The 20,441-nt window shown below is 43.0% G+C and overlaps 1 protein-coding gene across 1 annotated transcript; it reads left to right on the forward strand.

Moving 5' to 3' along the window:
* Positions 1-1,744: 1,744 nt before the first annotated feature.
* Positions 1,745-20,048, forward strand: nuak1b (NUAK family, SNF1-like kinase, 1b). The gene is made up of 7 exons (XM_031726297.2): positions 1,745-3,046; positions 7,956-8,076; positions 11,790-11,941; positions 13,253-13,318; positions 13,442-13,561; positions 14,825-14,957; positions 15,557-20,048. Exons 1-7 carry the CDS (start codon positions 2,747-2,749, stop codon positions 16,648-16,650), a joined length of 1,986 nt encoding a protein of 661 aa, XP_031582157.1. The 5' UTR covers positions 1,745-2,746; the 3' UTR covers positions 16,651-20,048.
* The last annotated feature ends 393 nt before the right edge of the window (positions 20,049-20,441 follow it).

Genomic DNA, 20,441 nt, shown 5'->3' on the forward strand with positions numbered 1-20,441 from the left:
GTTTTGAGTAAAATGTAACTGAAATATATAAAATCAAGGAATCAAGGTTTTTAGAAAAAATTCAAATAAATGTGTGCAGTATGAACTGATTTTATATAGGTCAAGTGCATTTCTTTTGACCAGATTACATTAAATGTAACATTTGGCATTGTATTTGTTGCACAAGTACATATGTAATAAAATTAGTTAAAGTCGGCTTCTTCTTTTTTTTTTAGTGTAGAATAATCCTCCTCGTTTTAAATTCTTGGTCCCAGCTTTCACCACAAGAGGGCAGCGGTGGTGTTTTTTGTACACAAGACGTCCTACAGGCTGCACAACAGAGTGCAAATGAGGCCAAGGGGAAGTATCACATCAGATAATCTCAGAGTATGTGTTGTTATAAGTGGACACTACTAAACTTTGTTTAGTGACAACAAAATGCCATGTGAAATTATGCCAACTAAGTGAGAACCAAAGGAAAAAACAGATTACATGAGCCCAAACCATTTTTTCCTTTTCTTTCTGTCATGAGAAGCTAAAATACATGCGCATCTTAGCAAATACCAGCATAGTCAAGCCTGGTGTTGTTGTTGGAAAAAAATACATTGTGTTCGTCACTCCAAAAACCCACATCAACAATGATTAATAATAATATTTGTATGAGATTTTTTTCTTCATTCTAGCAAGTGAAGTTGTTCATAAAGATAGAAAAAAATTAAATACCATTAATTGCAGTTTTAGTCCCTACCTGTCCATCAGTTTTTATTTAGTGTTACCAACAGTAAAATTCACTCAACTTCTTGCATATTTAAGATAGACTGAAATGGCTTTTTAAAACATTTAAGAGTAATCACACAATTCCAGTGGAAAAGTGGGTAAATGTGTAAAACACCATGTCCCATGCATTATATGTTGTTGTGACGATTATTACGACTCCAGCAACAATGTACACTTTAAAATGTATGTTCCTCCTTTTTTGTGACCAAAACTGAGCAAAACCACACCTATCTAGACTGACAATAATGTCATACTTAACAAATCTGACAGATTGTTGATGTTTAAGCTTGATTTTTTCAGCAGACGAGGCTTCCTCCAGCCAGCATATGCATTCAATTTATAAAACTAAGGAATGCACTATTTTTCTTCTTTCTTTCTTTCTTTCTTTCTTTTTTTGGCTCATCACAGTGACTTCCTAAGCCTCTGCTCAGTGTCTGACAACCTGTTAGCCAAGAAATAATTCTGTAAATAACTCCCATTAAAGCACATCATTTGTTTTTTGTTTTTTGTCGTACATATACATTTGTTGCCTTCTGGCTTTGTGTTTTTAGTCTAAATGCTAGCTAAAGCAAGCTGGCCGAAGGCCACAGCTTCCAGTACTAACATCAATCTCATTTTCTTGGCAGGTAAATCAAAACAGAGTGCACAGTGTTTTCCAAATTGCCAAACTACTCCTTCAAGAACATAAAAATCTATCTATCTATCTATCTATCTATCTATCTATCTATCTATCTATCTATCTATCTATCTATCTATAGATATATAGATATATAGATACAAATATAGATATATATTAGTGCTATTAGTGGTACTATATAAAATATGTGGAGGTGAACTACAGATCTGTCTGGTAGAAGGGATGACACAATAAGACACAAAGGGTTTTGAGGGTGGGGGGAGGGGGGTGTCACCTCCCGTGCACATGATCGCTGGCTACGCCCGTGAGACTCGGCATATCATAAGAGATGTGAGAGGGAATGATGAGGAGAGCACAAAGACAGAAGGGAAGAGAAAGGACAGGGAAGGAGGAGATCTGCCTAAACTCCGCCTCCGGTCTCGGATCCTCTCGCATTCCTTCTACACAGCCCCTCACGCTGGAGATAGAGAAAGAAAGGGAAGGAGAAACAAGAAGGCCACGAAGAAAAAGAGGGGGAGCAGTGAAACGACCATGGCAATATCCAAAACGTCTCAGCGTGAGATAGAGTCCGATCCCAGCGCACTTCCACCACCGTCGACCCCGGCTCGGAGCATGCAGTCGCACAATAGACAGAGTCCTGATGAATGAGGAGCTTTACCTGGGCCGTGGACAAAATGAGGGTCATCTTCATCCAAAACGCCGGTTTCGTCGCAGCTTTCTCGCCTTTCTCGTGATGTTGGCAGTGTTTGGGACGACAGATGATGTGAACGAGCCAGAGCTAACCACAGCCAGATCATGCGAGTAAATTGAGGAGTAAGGGGATCGTAGCAATTTATTTAGGCTGTTTTTTTTTTATTTTTATTTTATTTTAATGGGATAGAGAGCTTGCACATATTTATAGCCAGTATAGCATCTCTGAATCGAAAGTGTGCTCAGCTTCCGGCATGCAGCCTGCTGTCGAAATCTGAATAATAGACTATATTTTTTAACTATATTGGCACTAGAATGAATTTTTAACCAATGATAGAGTATGTACCAGGTTATTAAGGTCCGATCCTTTTAGACTTCCGCGCTCATGTAGTAATCCTTTAGTATATAGCAATTATTAATATGAATAGGTAGAAGGAGAGATCTCTAGCCACTATGATCAAAGCCTATTGATCAACTGAGACAATCTGGAAATGTCAGTTTCCACGTGTGATAACATGACTGGCGTCGTTCCTTGTAATTTATTTATTTATTATTACTATTATTAGGCCTATAAGTATTATATTATCGATTTATTTTTTAGGTAGGTAGGTAGTGAGATATTTAACAGTGGGAAGGCTGTTTTAAACCCTTCCCTATAGTGAGATGGAAACCGCTTATTTATCGTCGCACCGGGGGGGCACCCGTCCCGAGGCCCAGAAGGGCCAAAGCTCGGCGGGCAAACCGGCGGGGGGTGAGCCCTCCGCTGCACCTCCACCTTCAACTCCACCTGCCGGCAGCTCACCTGAGGAGACCCCGACGAGTGGTGATGGACGGAGAAACTCGGGCGTGAAGAAACACCATCACAAGCACAACCTGAAGCATCGCTACGAGCTGCTGGAGACGCTGGGAAGAGGCACCTATGGCAAAGTCAAGAAGGCCATTGAGCGGCACTCCGGCAGAGAGGTAAGCCACTTACACATGCAGCTGCAAACATCTGTCACGATGCTTTTAGTAAACCCAGACGCTTGTAATTCACAATACTTCTGTAACGCCCTTTAGCAGCCACTACAAAGAGCACTGGTCCCAAATTAAGTGGTTTGTTGCTCCCAGAGGCGTGTGCACGTCCTACCCCCGCTGGGAATTCCCCCCACCATGCTCCAAAAAGGCCAGTTGGGCCAGGGAGTTACGCTGCACACATGCAGGGCCTCACGACCGGATGCCTGAGTGCAATTCCGGCTACTGACAGACTTATGGGGACTTGTGTGACCCCCACAAGCTTCACAAAAGTTCCCCAGAAGTGTCCTGCTTCCACGCTCATTCATAATTTGTAAAGTTTTTAAGACATGCATTGCCAAGTTCAGATCAACCCCCAATGCACTCTTTTGCGAATGACCAGCATTTGACATAGTCTCAGTCTGTAAAGTAGTAGGCTGCTTGTACTGTTTCATCACTCTGCACAGTGCTGTACAGTTTTTCCCTTCCCGTTGTTTCTATTTTTAAAGTGCCAAGTTTTTTTTTTCCTGCATGGCTCAGTCTGCCACTTTGCGTTTCTTTTTTTTAAAGTGATGAACTGTATATTTGTCGCAGTAAACCCACCATCTGCTGTGATGTCCTTGCAGACCGGCAGATCTCTACCAACTATTTCCACATGTGGCAAAATATGACCCCAGTGCCCATTCTGGCAGGGCATGAGGAACTTTCCACTGAAACTTAGTACAGGCCAACAATGTCCCCCAGCAGTTTCATAGCTCCTGGCAAATGCATGTTTAATAGGGGAAGGGGGGCAGCAAACCTTCTGGTACGACATTCCTGTTTGACCTGTCCCACTTGCCAGCTTCTCCTTTCATCCGTTTGTTTTTCGGCATTATTGCCATGGTAGCAAGTGTAATATGAATTAATGTAATTTCACTAGCATCATAAAACTGTGCAACTGTACTAACTGGACAGGTCAAAGTGTATTGCATGATTGTTGGCTTTGGATATCTTGGAAGTCTTTTGTTAAATAATTGACAATGTTTGTTACATAGTTGGCAAGTTTATTATATTTTTGTTACTAAGCCATAAAGCACTACTTGCCAGTCACTAAATATATAAATAAACCCAATATACGTATGTGTAAGTCAAAAAACTATAGCCCAGTGGCTCCAGTTCTCCTACTATTTACAGTACTGAGCTGAGCTTAGCATTAAAACTTAAAATAGAGAAGTATTAATATGGGACTCAAGTCTGTGCACATAGAGTACTTGCCATCTCGCAGCTTATGCATATGGCACTACGCTGCTAGAGTTTACTTGACCTCTGATCCAGAGGGAGTCCCTTGTGTCCATTTGGCATGTAAACCAGTGTGGTGATACCGTTATCTAATCATCTCAACTCCCCTGAACCTTTTCCTGGCTTGTTCCACAGACCCAGTGAGAAGAGCAAAGTGGAGAGATAAACTGATGAAGCTCTGTGTGTGTGCATGCACACACATGGGAATAACGAATGACAGATTAGATGCAAGCATATTCAGCATGTCAGTGAAAGTAGAGCTGTTTTCACCTGGAAGCCCACTTGTACAGTTTGCACGCTCAGTAAAAAACGCAAACACCTAACATTAAGTGAAGTGCAGCAGATCACAGAGAACATAGTGTGGCTTTGTGGGATGTGCACATCCCATGTTTCTGTGCATGTGTGTGAGAGGTAAAAGGAGACCTGTGGCTATGTTTCAAATAGCTGCATTAATTATTATATGCCATCTAGAGAGGACTATAGTGAAAAGGTTATGGTGACAGTCAGGCCTATAATGGACACTGACACATGAAAGGCCATCCACAGCAGGAAATGAGAGTTAGAAGGTAATGTTAATATCCTGTATGGAGGATCCATCACAGACAGGGGTTGGGGAGTTAGCACAGAGATACAGGGAAGCTCACCACCATAACAAGAGAGAAACCGCCTCAGTTAAAAGGGGTAAAGAGTCATATTAATATGTGCTTAAAGCACCAGATTACATCATTCCCCAATAATGGACTCAATGGGGAGGTACGCAAGAGGGAAAAACATTGGCATTCCTCTGTTATACTCTATGTGGTACAGCTGATGAGGCATTATGATTCCTGGCTGTGTTTGAGAATACACTTCTCTAGAAAAGTGACGGGCCTCTTTCTCCCACTCACTCTCCCTCTCTCTGCCTCCCCCAAAATCTGACTCAGATGCACAGTCAATACGACAGATGATCATGATCTTTAGACAATGCAGGGACGAGTGAGTTTGTGATGAATACTTCATCTATTTTAATGGCCTGAGAAAGCCCAGAACGATGTCAGGCTCCGCTGAAGCGAAACATGGACTTTCACTTCAAACGAGCTCTTTTGAGAACAAAGTCTGGACAGCGGGAGGGGCAGACGAGGCCGCCCCATACCTGGCAGGGACCGACGTGGGCAGCAGTGCAGCGCCCGTTTACTGTGAGTGACAGTAATAGGGGGCTCCACTTAAGAACAAGCGTAGCTGCGTCAGCCAGCTCCGCCAGCTGGCAAGTAGCTGATCTGCGGTCCTGTTTAATGATCCGCATCAAGGTCAGGGCAAGGCAACATGAGGAGATACACAAGAGATACCTGGCTTTCTAGCCCAATATTGGGGAACTGTCTCGTTCACTGATTTATCATGCAGTATAGAATTAACTTCTCTACACATTTTACTTGTCTTTGTGTGTAACTTTTGTAGGTAATTTCTTAGTTCATTCCTTAATTTAAAAAAAAATCAGGTATTTCTTGCATCCATCCATCCATCCATCCATCCATCCATCCCACAACAACTGAAAAAGGCAAGCTGCATTCAGCTTTGCGAAGTCAAGTGTTAGTCACGTTTTGGGGATCAGTGATAAAATCCTGATGATTTTGATGAGGTAAAGGAAAACATCAGTGTTAAGACACAAACAACTTTTCCCAATTATGAACACAGCGTGTGAACCCCCTGGACCCTGGCTTGTTTATTATGGTATCATTTCTTTAAATTCTATGTAATCAAGGCATGCTCTGGAAGGCAGCTATTCCGGTTTGGGGTTATTTTTATTGATGTACACGGTAATTAGCTTGGCACTCGCTACTGCCTGTGGTTTTTCGCTGAATGGAATAAAGCTGGGCTCCACAGAATACTGCAGTTTAGTCAGGAGGACAAAAGTTTAAACTAACATAATTCAGAGTGAAAAGATTCTTTACAGGCCTGATCAAAGAACAACTCAGGGCTCAATCCAGATTGTTTAGGCTACAAGAGTGATGTGCTAGACCGTGGGCTCTCCACTGGTTTATTTGGAGAAGGATACTAACCTCTCATTTATGGAGTACATAGGTTAGTGGTTTGAATGCATCCTGTTGCGGCTGACTCTTAACTGAATTGGCTTTGCCATGACAGTGAAGAATCATCAAATCAAGTGTCATTGTTGACTGTTGAGCTCCTTTTAACGGGCCCATTTGGCACGGCAAGGAGTGAATCACTTCCTCAGCCCCTGCTCGTTCTCCTGATACCTCCATAAAACTCTCAGCAGGCCATCTTTTCAGGCTTTTTCGAATACGGGCCATTAGCTGTGTTTAATCAGAATAACTAAACATACAAGGCGGTGGTAGTGGTTAGAGTCTTCTCGGGGACTTTTGACAAAGGAGGAAATTTGCTTTGTAAGTTAATACTGACCGATTGATGGAGGATCACTCTAACCTTCAGCTCTCTCTTTCCTCCTCTTAAAATCGGTGAACACTTAACACCTTTCTCACTGCGTTTTAGGGATACATGGCGCCGACTCTATATGCTTTTCTACCCCCGTGCCTGCTGTACGTCGTTGGGATTTTGAAAGAAATTTCTCCACAGCTGTTGGAGTGGCAGTTAGTGCAGACATCCATGCACCAATTTGGATGAACTGCAGTACTTTAGAGGCTATTTGCCTAACCATTACCTTATTGCCAAATTCCTGCAAACCTAATGGCATTTCCATCAGCCTAAGCTGCACTGTGTGTTGTGCTAATGCACAGATGTTAGCTTGCTAACAAAGCAAAGCAGAATAGTGACCATGACTGCTTAAATTAAACCTTATAATTATATCAGCATAGTTTTATTAGCATGAAGACTTTAGCATTTCACACAAAGCGCTACTATGTGCTAGTATGGCTGCAGAGTCCCAGACTGGCTCCGAAAACGCTCCCTGTTTCCAAGATAGCGCGCCGTATTGAGTGAACTATTGAGTGACCATTATATACTGATGAGGGAATGACTGAGTCAGGGGAGTGATTTTGGACACAGATGATTAGTTAACAACAGCTGCTCCCAGACAAGTCTTTACTATGGAAACTGCCATGTTGCACTGTGTGAATCTGTCCTGTGATGCTTCTGTAATCATGATGATTGAATATCAAAACAGGCCACAATGTTGGTACTTGTGATTTAGTTTGTAATATTTTGACCCCAGCAAGGCTTCGTAAGGTCAAAGGTTATTAAAAGTCTCTGTAGGTGGACAGAGGAGGTTTGTTTTTCTTTGATAATGAAATCAAGCATTGTATGCAGACTGACATCACATGATGCGCACCATGTACCGTGGATGAGCTGTACAATTTAAAGTTCACTGATAACAAACCGCATGTGACAGATAAATCTGTTGCACCTTAATCTCATTTCAGTGACTTTCTGCAGTCACGTCTCTTTCCAGATTAAATCAGCCTATTTTTCAAATCAATTTTCTTGGAAAAAAAGACAAATCGGCTTTAACTTTAAGCTGTTAAATGTGACACACTCAAGATACTGTATATCCAGGCATTTTTTTGCTTGCTTGTTTGTTTGTGTTTTGCTTATTTTTTCTTTGCTGCTGAAGTCACATGATTGAAATGTGTTTGTCCTCTCTTTCCAGGTGGCTATCAAGTCCATTCGGAAGGAGAAGATTAAGGATGAGCAGGACATGGTACACATTCGCCGAGAGATTGAGATCATGTCGTCCCTCCGCCACCCCCACATCATCTCTATATATGAAGGTGAGGGTCTCTGAATGTCTACCTACGACAAATCGTGGACACTTATTTCATTTGAACATGCAAACAAAATCACACATGTCCAGAATTCTTTCCTTCATCAGCTCATTTAGCACTTGTGGCCGAGCTGTAGGACTGTCATGTTATGACATGCAGATGTCATAATAAGTCCTGGTCTACAGCTCTAGGATGTTATTAATCTTCTCCGTCTGGCTGCCTGGTCTAGTAAAAGTCTGGATGACTTTGACAATTTGCATCTGGATTTCTCTCTTTGTGTGTGTGTGTGTGTGTGTGTGTGTGTGTGTGTGTGTGTGTGTGTGTGTGTGTGTGTGTGTGTGTGTGTGTGTGTGTGTATTGCATTCACATTTGTGAAAGTTTGTGTTTATAAGAGGGGTGATATTCTAAGGGATTGCCTCTCCCACATCTAAGAGGTCACATCCCCTTGTCTTCTCTGGTCTTGATCTCAGGGCCAGACATCTGCTGATACTTAGAGACAACAGCAGCTGGGAACCAGACTATACTCGTGCATGTGTGTGTGTCTGCACATATGTGTCTGTATAAATCCCAGTATATTTATCTCAGTGTATGAACCTTTGTGTGTGTAGCTCAGGAGACTCTGGATTGGCCTCAGTCACCCGGGCTTGCTCCCCGTCTGACTCCAATCCAGTGCTATGCAGCGGGAGGAAAAACCATAAGCCTTCCCTTGGAGCAATATCAACATATGTCTACCCCAGGAAGCAGCTCTCTAAATATCAAAGACTTCAAGTCAGACATTGACAACATATTTATTGTTTTGGGCCTCCTTTTTTTGATGAGTCCTCATGAATGACCTTTACATCACCGGAAGACAACATTAGATTAGAATTAATGGCGACTCTAAAGGTTGAACAGTTCCCATTGATATTCTCAACATAGTCCTTGCAGTTAATCATCTGATAATATATAGTATGGGCCTGCTTTCTGTCTCCTACATTCACAACGCACTGCGCTGTGATTTTTTGTTTGTTTGGGGGGTTTTTGTCATGTGATTTGTGACTCGTGACTATTTTTATGCCTGTGTCAACATAGCAACAGTTTCAATGCCATTTTCAGGTTAGCTGCCCTGGCATAACGGCTGCAGGTTGTGTGGTACTTCCCTAACTGGCTTAGCCACTGTCCTTTGTTCAGTTTCAAAGTCCTTAGGTCATTATCAGCAATGTGTATATGCAACAAACATAACTATTTGTCATGGGAACGTGCCAGTAGTCGGTCAGAGGGCTGAATTACAGCTGAATTTTATGTGTTTTGCAAGAGAATGATTAAAGAACAACCAGCTTTATAAACTCAGGCAAGCCTGCATGGTGTTTCTATGTGTGCTGCCTTCCTTTAAAAGCAGTCAATTCTACCAACAAACCCAACCAGACTCATTGCTCTCGCTCTTTGGTGTTTCTCCTCAAACCCAGCGTTTACTGTTGTGGCCTGGCCTCCGCCCAGCCTTGCTTTAGAGATGTATAGGAGGCCTAAAGATTTGTGTATCCGGCAACACCCTCTTCAACAGCCCCTGCTAACTGCCTTGTGTGAAGCAAAGCTGAACCAGATGTGTGCGTGAAGATTGATTTTTACCACTCCCTCACATTCTGCATCCATCAGCATGCTGCGTGGGGACATTTAAAGTAGTTTTTTTTTTTTTTTTTGCTCTTTGCTCCTCAGGCGAAGCTATGCAGTACCCTCCTTTTAAGAGAAATAGTCAACCCTACAAAATGCTCAGGCGGCATGAACTGATTCAGCCGGGGGGAAAGAAAAACCAAAACCTTGAAAGCGTGAAAGGAATCTTAAGAAATTTACCTTCTTACAATAAAATAAAAAATGATCACTCTTCTTGTGTCCCCACAGAAAATACAAAGCTAAAGCCAACATCTTGCCAATTTTGTTACCTTGGCAGGAGTTCACTTTCTCAGCGCTGCTTCCAGATTTTGTGCTAAGCTAAGCTAACGAGCCGCTGACTATATTTGCAATGGTGTTAAATTTGTCAGCTAAACCTAGTCAAAAATCAGGTTATATTTCCAAATATCCTAAGTAAACATGATAAACAAAGGGAAAAATCCCCTACAGATTAATTAAAATTTGCTTCTTTATGGCTTACTTTAGAATTATCCCTCCACTCCTCTGTGTGACTCTTTGGCCCTTGTGCAAGTTTTCAACAACAGTCTATCATCAGTGCAGACACTAGGACAATAGGCGCTAATTAGTCAGATGTGAGGGCTTGACCTGTGAACAAAGCCCAGTGAGTGACAGCGAGGCTTTAGTGGTGGCTGGCGTGCCCAGCGGGCTGTAACAAACCCGAGTTATGTAAGCCAGGTAATTACCTCACCGCAAGTGCTCAAAGGTAAATGGGAGTGCAAGCTGAGAATTGGCTCCCCCAGCCTAACCCCATCAAGGTTCGCCGTGAATGTCACACCAGGTCACCCCTCTGTCCGCCAATCAGAGAGCTGAGTCTGCTTTTGCCCTCCCAAGTGCTTGGCTTACATCCCGTCTGTTATTTCCCGAGCTGCCAGACAGTCACAATCAGGGAGCATTACCATCACTCAGCAACTGTGTGTTTTTGTAGAGGATTATATCTTTAAAAGGACCCCAGGAGAGGAGGGGTGGGGTGCTGAGGAAAGTAGTGTGACAGACTGTGAAGGTGCTCACTCAAGAGTACAGAAAGCGGCGGCCCCCACCTCAGTGACCCTGCTGTGTGGGAAAATCAACACGGACAATATGTAGCAACATGGCTGACTGTGTTTTCCTAGCCTTTTTTCCCCTCTCTCTTCTTCTCTTCTCTCTCCCTAACCGCTGTCATACTCTTCATGCCAAGAAGCATGTTGCCAAACTGAAATTATATAGCGGATGGCTAAAAACTGACACAGAATGATATGTCTGGTGAGCTGTATTTCAATGGCGATAAAAATGAAACAGCATTCCTCTAAAAATCAGCACACGTGTCACCGGGTTTATTCATTTTGCTTCAGTCGTAATAAAGTTCAAGGTGCAAAAGAGAAAAAGCCTGCTTTGTAAGAGTAGGTTCAGAAGATAGAAGAATATAGGAGTATAGCTTTGATTTCAGTGAGTTAAATATGAAGCAGTTTAATTACATTGCTCTTGTCAAAATAAAAGAGGATGCTTGTTGCCATGTTGAGTCATAAATCACTAATGAATAAAGCAGTACTTAGAATACGTACTCATGAGGCCTGCGTGTGGTTGTTAGAAATATCGGACTGAGTTGTGAAAAGTGGCAACATGATGCGAAGCTGAAAGCTGTAGAACCTCCACCTGTGCCTGTGAAGGTAACTCTTTCTCCTCAATCTGGTTCGTGCCCTTTTCTTTTTTTTTGTGGTCTCTTTTCACTGCTCTCCACTTGCTCTGCTCTCTGAGCAAGGCCTGATTGAGTTAACAGCCCCTCCTTGCTGTAGTGTTGTGAAGGAGCCAGGCACATGAGGTGGGGTCTGGGTGATGTAACCCTGGGAGAAATGTAGATATGTAATGTGCTGCTTTGGAATTTGGATTCCCAATTCCCTCCAAAAAAAACAAAGGGCGGAGTAAACTTTTTTTCCTGCTTTTTTACTTAATAATGCGCATTAATATTTTTATTAAGAAGGCAAAATGAACCTGGGCAGACTTAAGAAGCTGTCCTCCCATACCTCTATGTTTTCGGAAAGTCGGTAATAATGTGTTGCTATTTTCTTATCATTTCTCAGTGTTTGAGAACAAGGACAAGATCGTGATTGTGATGGAGTATGCCAGCAAGGGCGAGCTGTATGACTACATTAGCGAGCGTCGGCGCCTGAGCGAGCGGGAGACGCGACGCTTCTTCAGACAGATAGTCTCCGCCGTGCACCACTGTCACAAGGTGAGAAAACTCATCCGTGCCTTCAGTTTGTGCACGCTATGCTCTGTCTCTTACACACATCAAGACTTTGTTTTCAGTCCGTAATTTATCCTTCACCATTCCCCTCACACATTCAGACGTATAGCTAGTTAATCTGCCAGCCCCGCACGGTGTGCTGTTCTTGGCGCACTGGTGTTAGAGAGTCATCTGTTTCTGAGTGAAGATAGAATGCAGGCCAGTTTAATTCAGGCTTACGCTCCCATTACAGAGCAGGGCAACAAACAGGCCCTGTCTTTAAATCTGTGCTCAAATCTTGCCGCACACACAAGGACTGATGTCCTGAGCTACCCCCAGAGTCATTCTCCAGAGATTAAGTTTGGTTCACACCCACATCCACACCTCACTTACTCTGCTTAAAACCCCAAGATCCCATTGGCTCTCCACTTGTCACACTTTTCCCAGCTGTAGATAGGGATGATGTCATAGTCTTCAGCTAGGGGACTCCCAGACTAATCTCTATAAATACTCCCCTTTTCTTAAAAAAAAAAAAAAAATTTGCTTTCATTATCAGACTGTAAGTTATGGCCACGGCACTAAACAGGACGTCCTGGCCTGAATGTCAATTGTCCATTACCTGTATATCTTCCCCAAAACGCCAGCCTTTGCCCCCAGAGGCTAAGTTATCAGATGATAGACGATTGGTTCACAGATTGGTCCCAGACAGCCATGAATGATGAGTCATTACCACCAAGCGCAACCCCTTGCTGGGTGGGGTGGTGTGAGTCACAGGCACAACAAGCAACCAACCACTTCTTCCTTGTGTTCACCAATCAGAGTCATGTGAAAATGAGCACCGTGTTAGACAGTCACCAACAGGAGATGCAACGCTGAGCTGCGCAAACAGGCGGGGGGTGACGGATGAAGTCACTCCTCCGCATCTGAGCTGGGTTCTGTCTGTCTGCGTACCACATGTTAATTCCTGCATTTTTTTTCCCAACCCGTGCATTAACAGCATAGTCGCTGTTTTATCCCATGATGCTCTGAGAACATAATTCATACTGGGAGATAATTACAGGCTCATGTTTATGTCACACATTTGAGCTGATTTAAAAGAAAGTCCCAGCAGATGTCAGCCTGAAGATCTTCGAGGGGACAGGACCAATTATACAGTACTAAGCCAACAGGCTGTCTTGATTTCCTCTAGCTATCTTTGTCAGAGTAAATCACACATACATACAAATACAATGGACTGTTTATTGCTTGGATCCCTCTTTAATGAAAAATGAGCTGATGCATGCATCGATCTTTTTCTTTTTTCTCACTGACTTTCAGAATGGAGTAGTGCACAGGGATCTGAAACTGGAAAATGTGCTACTGGATGAAAACTGTAATATTAAGGTAACCTTACCTCTTGTGATGGTCTGGGATGTGTTGGCAGCCCAAGCCTTGTCTCAAATGATCTTTGCGTGAGGGAAAAGAAATAATATGACCTGAAATTCTAACTTGGCCTTGTGTTCACAGATTGCTGATTTTGGGCTGTCCAACCTCTACCATAAAGACAAGCTGCTGCAAACCTTCTGCGGTAGCCCCTTGTATGCTTCACCGGAGATCGTCAATGGGAGACCATACCGTGGCCCGGAGGTGAGTCTCAGTGGAAATAGAAATTTAATAATTTATTGCCCTCCCTGAAAATTCATTTTGGGATGAACCACTAGTGATTACAATCATCATGTAGTCTATATACAAACTGGTGGGTAGACTTTCTTCTCAGGCCCTTTGATGGGATTAGTCCATAGTCCAAGGGAGGTCTCTCTCTTGTGGGTCAGCATCCCTCCCCTGTCCTCCCTTTCCTACAATATTCAGGGGTCTTTGAAGTGAGGAACCAGGGGATCGTTTTTCTCACTCTGTCTTCAGATTAACTGGATTGGAATGAGCTCCCCAGCCTCAAAGCGCAAGCGCTGTCTAAACAAATACTTTTGGTGAAAGAAACAGTGAAAATGTCTCCCCAAAGCCACTCATTCTGCAAGTCCAGAGTCACTCCGAAGGGCGTTGTCACTACAATTACATCAGATGGATAAAACAAAGCAACAAGGGGGGAGGGGGGATGTTGCATTTTTAGATTTCGTAGTCAAACCGTTCAATTTAGTGCGATTCACTGTAATTTACTCGAGAGTGCTAAAAACGAAATTATAGAACCACAGCTGGGATGAGGCCACAAATTACAGCGAGCAAAGGCAACAAAAATAGAGCACAACAATAGTGAGTGGCCTGTCGCATACTCGGGAATGGACCAACGATGACACAAGAGTGAAACATTCTCGATGCTGGTCCAGAGCCTTAAAGGAAGTACACCAACTTCTTTACAGGTCCTCTCTATTTTCCTCTTCATTGATTACGTCTCAAAACTTTAGCTGCCCTCATTAAAAACACAGCCCCCTGTATCCGCCCCCCAACTACAGTCCGTACACTTATTCTGTGTCATGCTCTTTGTTTCTCTCTCTCTCAGTCACACACACACACACACACACACACACACAGACATGTCAACCGCATGTCTTTAGCGACTGTCAGGAGCTCAGCATATCACAGTTGCTATCTCTGCTGGTCTCATTACACTCTTCCGCTCCCACCACTCTGCACCTCCTCAAAACACAATGTGTTATGTAACATTTTTGAAAGCCACATTACGTTGTGAGAGAGTGTAATGTATCTGTGCACAAACAAGTCATGGCTCACCAAAATACCCGCCGTTGTCATTATGTCTTTGAGAGGCCTGCTGGAGAACCAACGTCATATCATGTTGCTTATTGGTGTGTAGAGTAACTCAAAGCCCAGCGTACTCAGCTCATTTCACAGCATCCATTTTTTTTAATGCCATGAATCACTAATCACTGTTTCCTCCAGGTGGACAGCTGGGCCCTCGGGGTGCTGCTGTATACCCTGGTCTATGGAACCATGCCGTTTGATGGGGGAGACCACAAGAACCTCATTCGCCAGATTAGCAACGGCGAGTACAAAGAGCCCACTCAGTCCTCAGGTACTGCTGGAACTTTTGGCTCAGCTTGCATTCCTTTTGGTTTGGGTCATGTTAGGAAACACACCTGATTTCAGTGCTCTGTGTAAAACAATAGCATAAACTGTAATTGGCAAATCTAATTCAGCTGTGCTGCAGATAGAAACCATGAGGACTCTTTTTCTCATAAATTCCAGAAGAATATGAAAGTCTTTAAGATGTTTGTTCGTACGCTGTTCAGGGAAGCATGGATCAGAGAGCTCTGGATGTTCACATGTAGTGGATGCAAATTGCATTACACATGAAAAACAGGGACGCTTTTATCCAGACAGCATAAGGAAACACATCTCAGCTGAGCAACAAGACATTATACTTCTTATTGATTTGCTGGTAACATGATTTTTGAATCAGTCTGTGCTGCATAAACTACAATGGAAGCAAAATATAACTTTCTATGCTAAAAAGAGTGGAAAAAAATACTCTTGAAAAATACTTAGTGATTCATGTTTTTGGTATAGGTGTAACAGTATTTGAAATGAAAAAGCAATAGCATATGATTTTAGTATTTGTATGTCAAATAATGTGCAGCATGAAGCACTCAACAGATCTCTGTTTACTCCCAGATGCCCGTGGACTGATCCGCTGGATGCTGATGGTGAATCCTGAGCGTCGAGCTACAGTGGAGGACATTGCCAATCACTGGTGGGTGAACTGGGGCTGGAAGAACAGCGTGTGTGACTGCGAGACCCAACGCGACCACGGAGGCTCGCCCATGCTGGCCCGTTTCATCGACTGGCAGAACCGCACTGAGCCACGTGGTTCTGGAGCCAAAGCTGCGGCCATGCCCCAGCTGCTGCGCCAGAGGCCCAAGAAGTCCAAGAAGGAGAATGTTGAGGCAGGACAGATGCACAGTGGAGGCGAGGACAAGCCAGGTCTAAAGAGACCCAAGGGCATCCTGAAGACCAGGGTTACCGAAGAGCACCAATCTGTAAGTCCTGAAGAGGTGGAGCTGGGTCAGGTAGCGCTGCCTCAGCAAGCTGAAGGTGGAGAGGAGGCGTCCAGCCCAGACCGAGAGGAAGAGGAGCCGACTCTGGGAGGAGTCTCCCCAGCCAAGATGGTGCCGTCTCTGCCCAAAAAAGGCATCTTGAAGAACAACCAACAACGGGAATCAGGGTACTACTCTTCCCCAGAGCGCAGTGAGTCCTCCGAGCTTTTAGGGGGCGCCAGCATGTCTCTGCTAGCCACCTCCCCACCCAAGAGAGCCATGGGGAGAAAGGGTATCTTGAAGCGAAATGGCAAGTACTCCACCTACAGCGGGCCTCCCTCATCAGCAACGGTGGCCAGAGTCCTCGGTGAGCCTCCTCCATCGACCGACTCTGGTTTGTCCCGCAGTCAGAGTCGTCCCTCCAGCATAGTGGGGGAGGACAGCTCCGTCCTGTCCCTGTCACCTAGCTCCCTCAGCGGGGCCGAGTGGCATCCTTCCACACCCCACCTCCGCCCAAACATCAGGGCGTGTGTCTCGGCTGAAAACCTGCTGCAGCTCGCCAACTTTAAAGGCTTCCAGGCAGCCCCGCCAATCCAGGGACACAAATTCAGCCGCGGCCCCAAAACGAAAGGCTCCCCAGGGGACAATGGCAGCTTCTCCTTGTTGGGGGACCTGGAGGACATGACTCAGGTGTACCAGCAAGCCCTGGACATCAGCAGCAACCTCAACTAATAGATGGGTGGAAGACAGAGAAGAAGAGGGATTTTAACACGAGTGTGTGTTTGTGTGTGCGTGTGTGTACAGATGTGTATGCGTGACACTAACGACCAGTGCGTTACTGGGATAGGCCTTTCGTAGCTTGTGGCTTTTTCAAATGGGGTTGAAATCTCGATGGAAAAGATGCGTCGCTACACTCGCACACACGCACTCGCACACACACAGGCACACTTCTCTGGCTAGAAAACATTTAGTTAAGGTTTTCTGTGCAGGAGAGAGACAGAGCTGGCATGAGAGAATACCACCCAGTCTGCTCTCTTGGCCCGCCCATAGACTTTGCTGTGTTCAACATGTTTACATATTCAGCAAGAAGGCAAGTTAGAATCACAAATGCAGCGATCAGAAACTGGTTGGCTCTGCTTAGACATCACCCATTTCCATGTATGAGTTTACAACAGCACCTTAGAACTCAAAACGGAGCATATGCTTTTGTGATCTTTACTTCCTTTAAAAAAAGAAAGAAAGAAATGAAACAAACCAGGGTCTTGTACCAAAAAAAAAAAAAAAATAGCATTGCTGATTATTTATTAATATTTTGTAGCTTTAGTTTTAAGTGCAAAACTGGTGGGCGCTGGCTATTACTGGAAGAGTCCAAAGCTCCTTGTCTCCAACTGTGTTTGCGGAACTGACATATATAATTATGTTACTCGGTGACGAGAAACATCTATATACCCCAATATATAACTGTGTCTGTGTATGTACAACACGCAGGCAAGTATACCTTCATAAAAGCATATGTCCTATATATGTTTATGATACTAGGGAATATGTAGGAAGTGCCTTTTTTTGATTCATAATACAAATTATGTATGTCATTTCCTTAATGTGGAGGGAAAAGCCAGGCCAACCTGTCACCAGTTGTGCTTTTTTGTATCATGTTGTTTGTGAATGTGGAGAGACCCAGGGCCTTCATAGCACAGCTGACTAACTACTTACTATGGGGTTCAAAGGTCACCCCCCCACCAAACCTCATTCCTTCTACACAGGTGAAATTACACACAGATATACCAGCATCTACAGGCCAAGAAAAACCAAAAACCTTCCTCCGTGGTCTTTGTCAGTGTTAAAGTTTGTAGTTTGGTTTGTCGGCAGTTTAGGCCTGGTTGAACATACTTTTGTTGGCAGGACAGGAGGTCTGGAGGGGCTCACCTAGTGGGACATCTAGTGAAGGGAGATAGCACAGACAACATCTCACAGTCCTGGAATGTGTCTGGCTATAGCCCTGGTTCTTTCACATTTTTTGGGCCTACCTGAAAAAAGTAAGAGGTGCTTTTTCTTTCTTTCTTTTCTTTATTTATCTTTTCTTTTTTTTTTTTTACTAAAGAAGATTAGGTGCTTTCCATTGCTGGGCTGGTTAATATTTTACCCCAAGCTCTTCAAAAGAGCTAAGTAAGGTGGTTTGTTTTAGCTCGCTGATGACGCAGCAAATTCCTCAGAGGAAGGCAGGAGACGTGCTGGTGCTAGAGATCTGTACTGGCCCCAGCCCGAGTCAGCACAGGTGGGATCTGCGGTCAGTGCTCAGCCCCTCCAGCTGTGTATACTAGTTCATTATGTCAACCAAGCACAATTAGCCAGCTATTGTTTTCATTTGAGCGTGAGAGAGAGGCGGTGCGTAGAGACTTATAGCTAGAGGGAGAAGAAAGGTGTGAGAAAGAGTGATGCATGGAGCAGTGGTGAGATTAGAGCAGTCTTTCCTGTAAAACCCAGAAAAGGTTGAGGTGTTAGAGTCGTTTTAGTTTTTGAAGGATTTGCAACGTAGACTAGTGAAAGTAAAGAAAGTGAGTAGAAGGAGCAGCGGAAAAGTTTTTGTTTTATGCCAAAGAAGTAATGAAACTGACAATGATTCAGGGGAATGGGTGAGTCAGGGGCTTGTCAGAGTCCTTGCATTTTTCTTAGGAATCTCCCCAACCCCCCCACGGTGTATGAAATCATCCCCACATTGGCTTGACCTTGCTTTATTTTTCTTCTGTTATTCCCTAACAGAGATGCTGGAGGCTGTTGATATAGCTTGTCTTGAGGGTCATTGTGTGATCCCAGTCTTCTGTATGGCCTTAGAAATTGCGATACACTTTTCAACAGCAGCAAAAGTAATGTAAAAAATTGGAGAACGATGACTGACATCATCCGATATGTTAAATGATGTGAGTGGAAAAGCATGTCGTAGAGGACCCCAAGGGAAAAAGATCAAGTGTTGAATGTTTTCAGTGGTCGCATGTGCGAAGAAAAGGTCCTGGGTTCTGACTCAAATGAAAGACCCACTGCGTATTATATTGCATTTTATTGCCTTTTGTATTGCATTATATTGTCAACTGGATTTACAGTGAGAAAATTATACTATGTTAGTATTTTGTTTTATTATGCTTCTGTTTTTGATTTTCCAAAATATAAGAAATGTTTTATTGCTTTATGTTATGGCAGAAAAAAATACTTCCTTCCTTGAAGTGTCACAATTTCTCTCCAAAGGAAAAAAAAACAACAAAAAACAAACAAAAACAGCCAAATCTGGTGTGAAATTGGTGCACTCGCACACAGTTCCCCCTGTTTTGGAATACCCACAGGTGAAAATGTTAGCTGGAAAAAAGAGCAAAAGACTGACATTTTTACTAATAGCTGACTGCAAGAAATTTTTATTTTCACATCTACCAAAGCAGGGGAGGCTAAATATGCTGGAACAACACCAGGAGGAAAAAAAAAAGAGGAAATAAATCAATGGAAAGAATCTGATGATAAAACATTAACTCTGCCAAACTGGAAATAACTGGTGCATATCTGTTAGTTAGCAGAAATTCTAATCATAGGAAAACTTGACTGGATATTGTTATGACAATAATAATAAATTAGTATTTTTATGTTATTTAAGCATTATTTTGGTTACAGCTTTTTACTATTGCGGGATATTGCCAAAATTTCTTTTATTGGTTTTATTTGTTTTTATCTGTGGATGATCCTGGACTGCCAAGGTATTGTAAGTTGCGTGCCTTTGGTATCTTTCATGATTTTTTTTCTTCTTTTTTTAAATTTGATAATGAAAAATTATTATCAATGTGTTTTTTTTATACTTGTATTTATTGATCAAGCCATTTAAAGTTGATGTCAAAGTACTTCATGTTCATGCTTTGGCCTGCTTAGGACTTTAGTGTTTTGTGTTCACGACGCACTGCACACAGAAATATTGTTGCTTCTTTAAAATAGAGTGGTGTCATCTCATTGTGAAGGAGGTGGTCAAGTATCTGAGGAGTGACAAATCAATAAAAGTTCCTGAAATCCTTTAGAATGTCTTAATCTGTCAAATCGGGTCAACACGATGCCCCTGTAGTACTGTATCAACTCAAATAAATGGATCTTGAAGGTAACTTGTGTTTTGTGTACTTTTTGCTGTGCATTGTCTTTTTATTCTAGAGCTTTGTAGGTTATTCTGTCAAGTGGCTTCAGTCATTTAACATTAAGATTATACAGGATTCATGCTAATACATCTAGGTATAGAAAAGATGGCTCTGCATTTAAAGTTAAACAGTAATTTATATAGTCGCCATTTATAGAGTTCCAAAACTCCCTTTAAAACATGAATGTCTTCAAATATAACTTTTTTTTTGCACATAATTTTATCCAGTGGTTGAACTGGATATCCTGAGTTTTTCTTTCTTTCAGTAGGACACATGTTAATTAAACTAGTGAGATGGCCTCATTTCTTTTTCCTTATTAAGAATGTGTGACCCAAAAACGTTCAACAGTGGATTTAAGATGTC

Source organism: Oreochromis aureus, linkage group 7 (genome assembly GCF_013358895.1).
Source record: "Oreochromis aureus strain Israel breed Guangdong linkage group 7, ZZ_aureus, whole genome shotgun sequence".
NCBI classification, from domain to species: domain Eukaryota; kingdom Metazoa; phylum Chordata; class Actinopteri; order Cichliformes; family Cichlidae; genus Oreochromis; species Oreochromis aureus.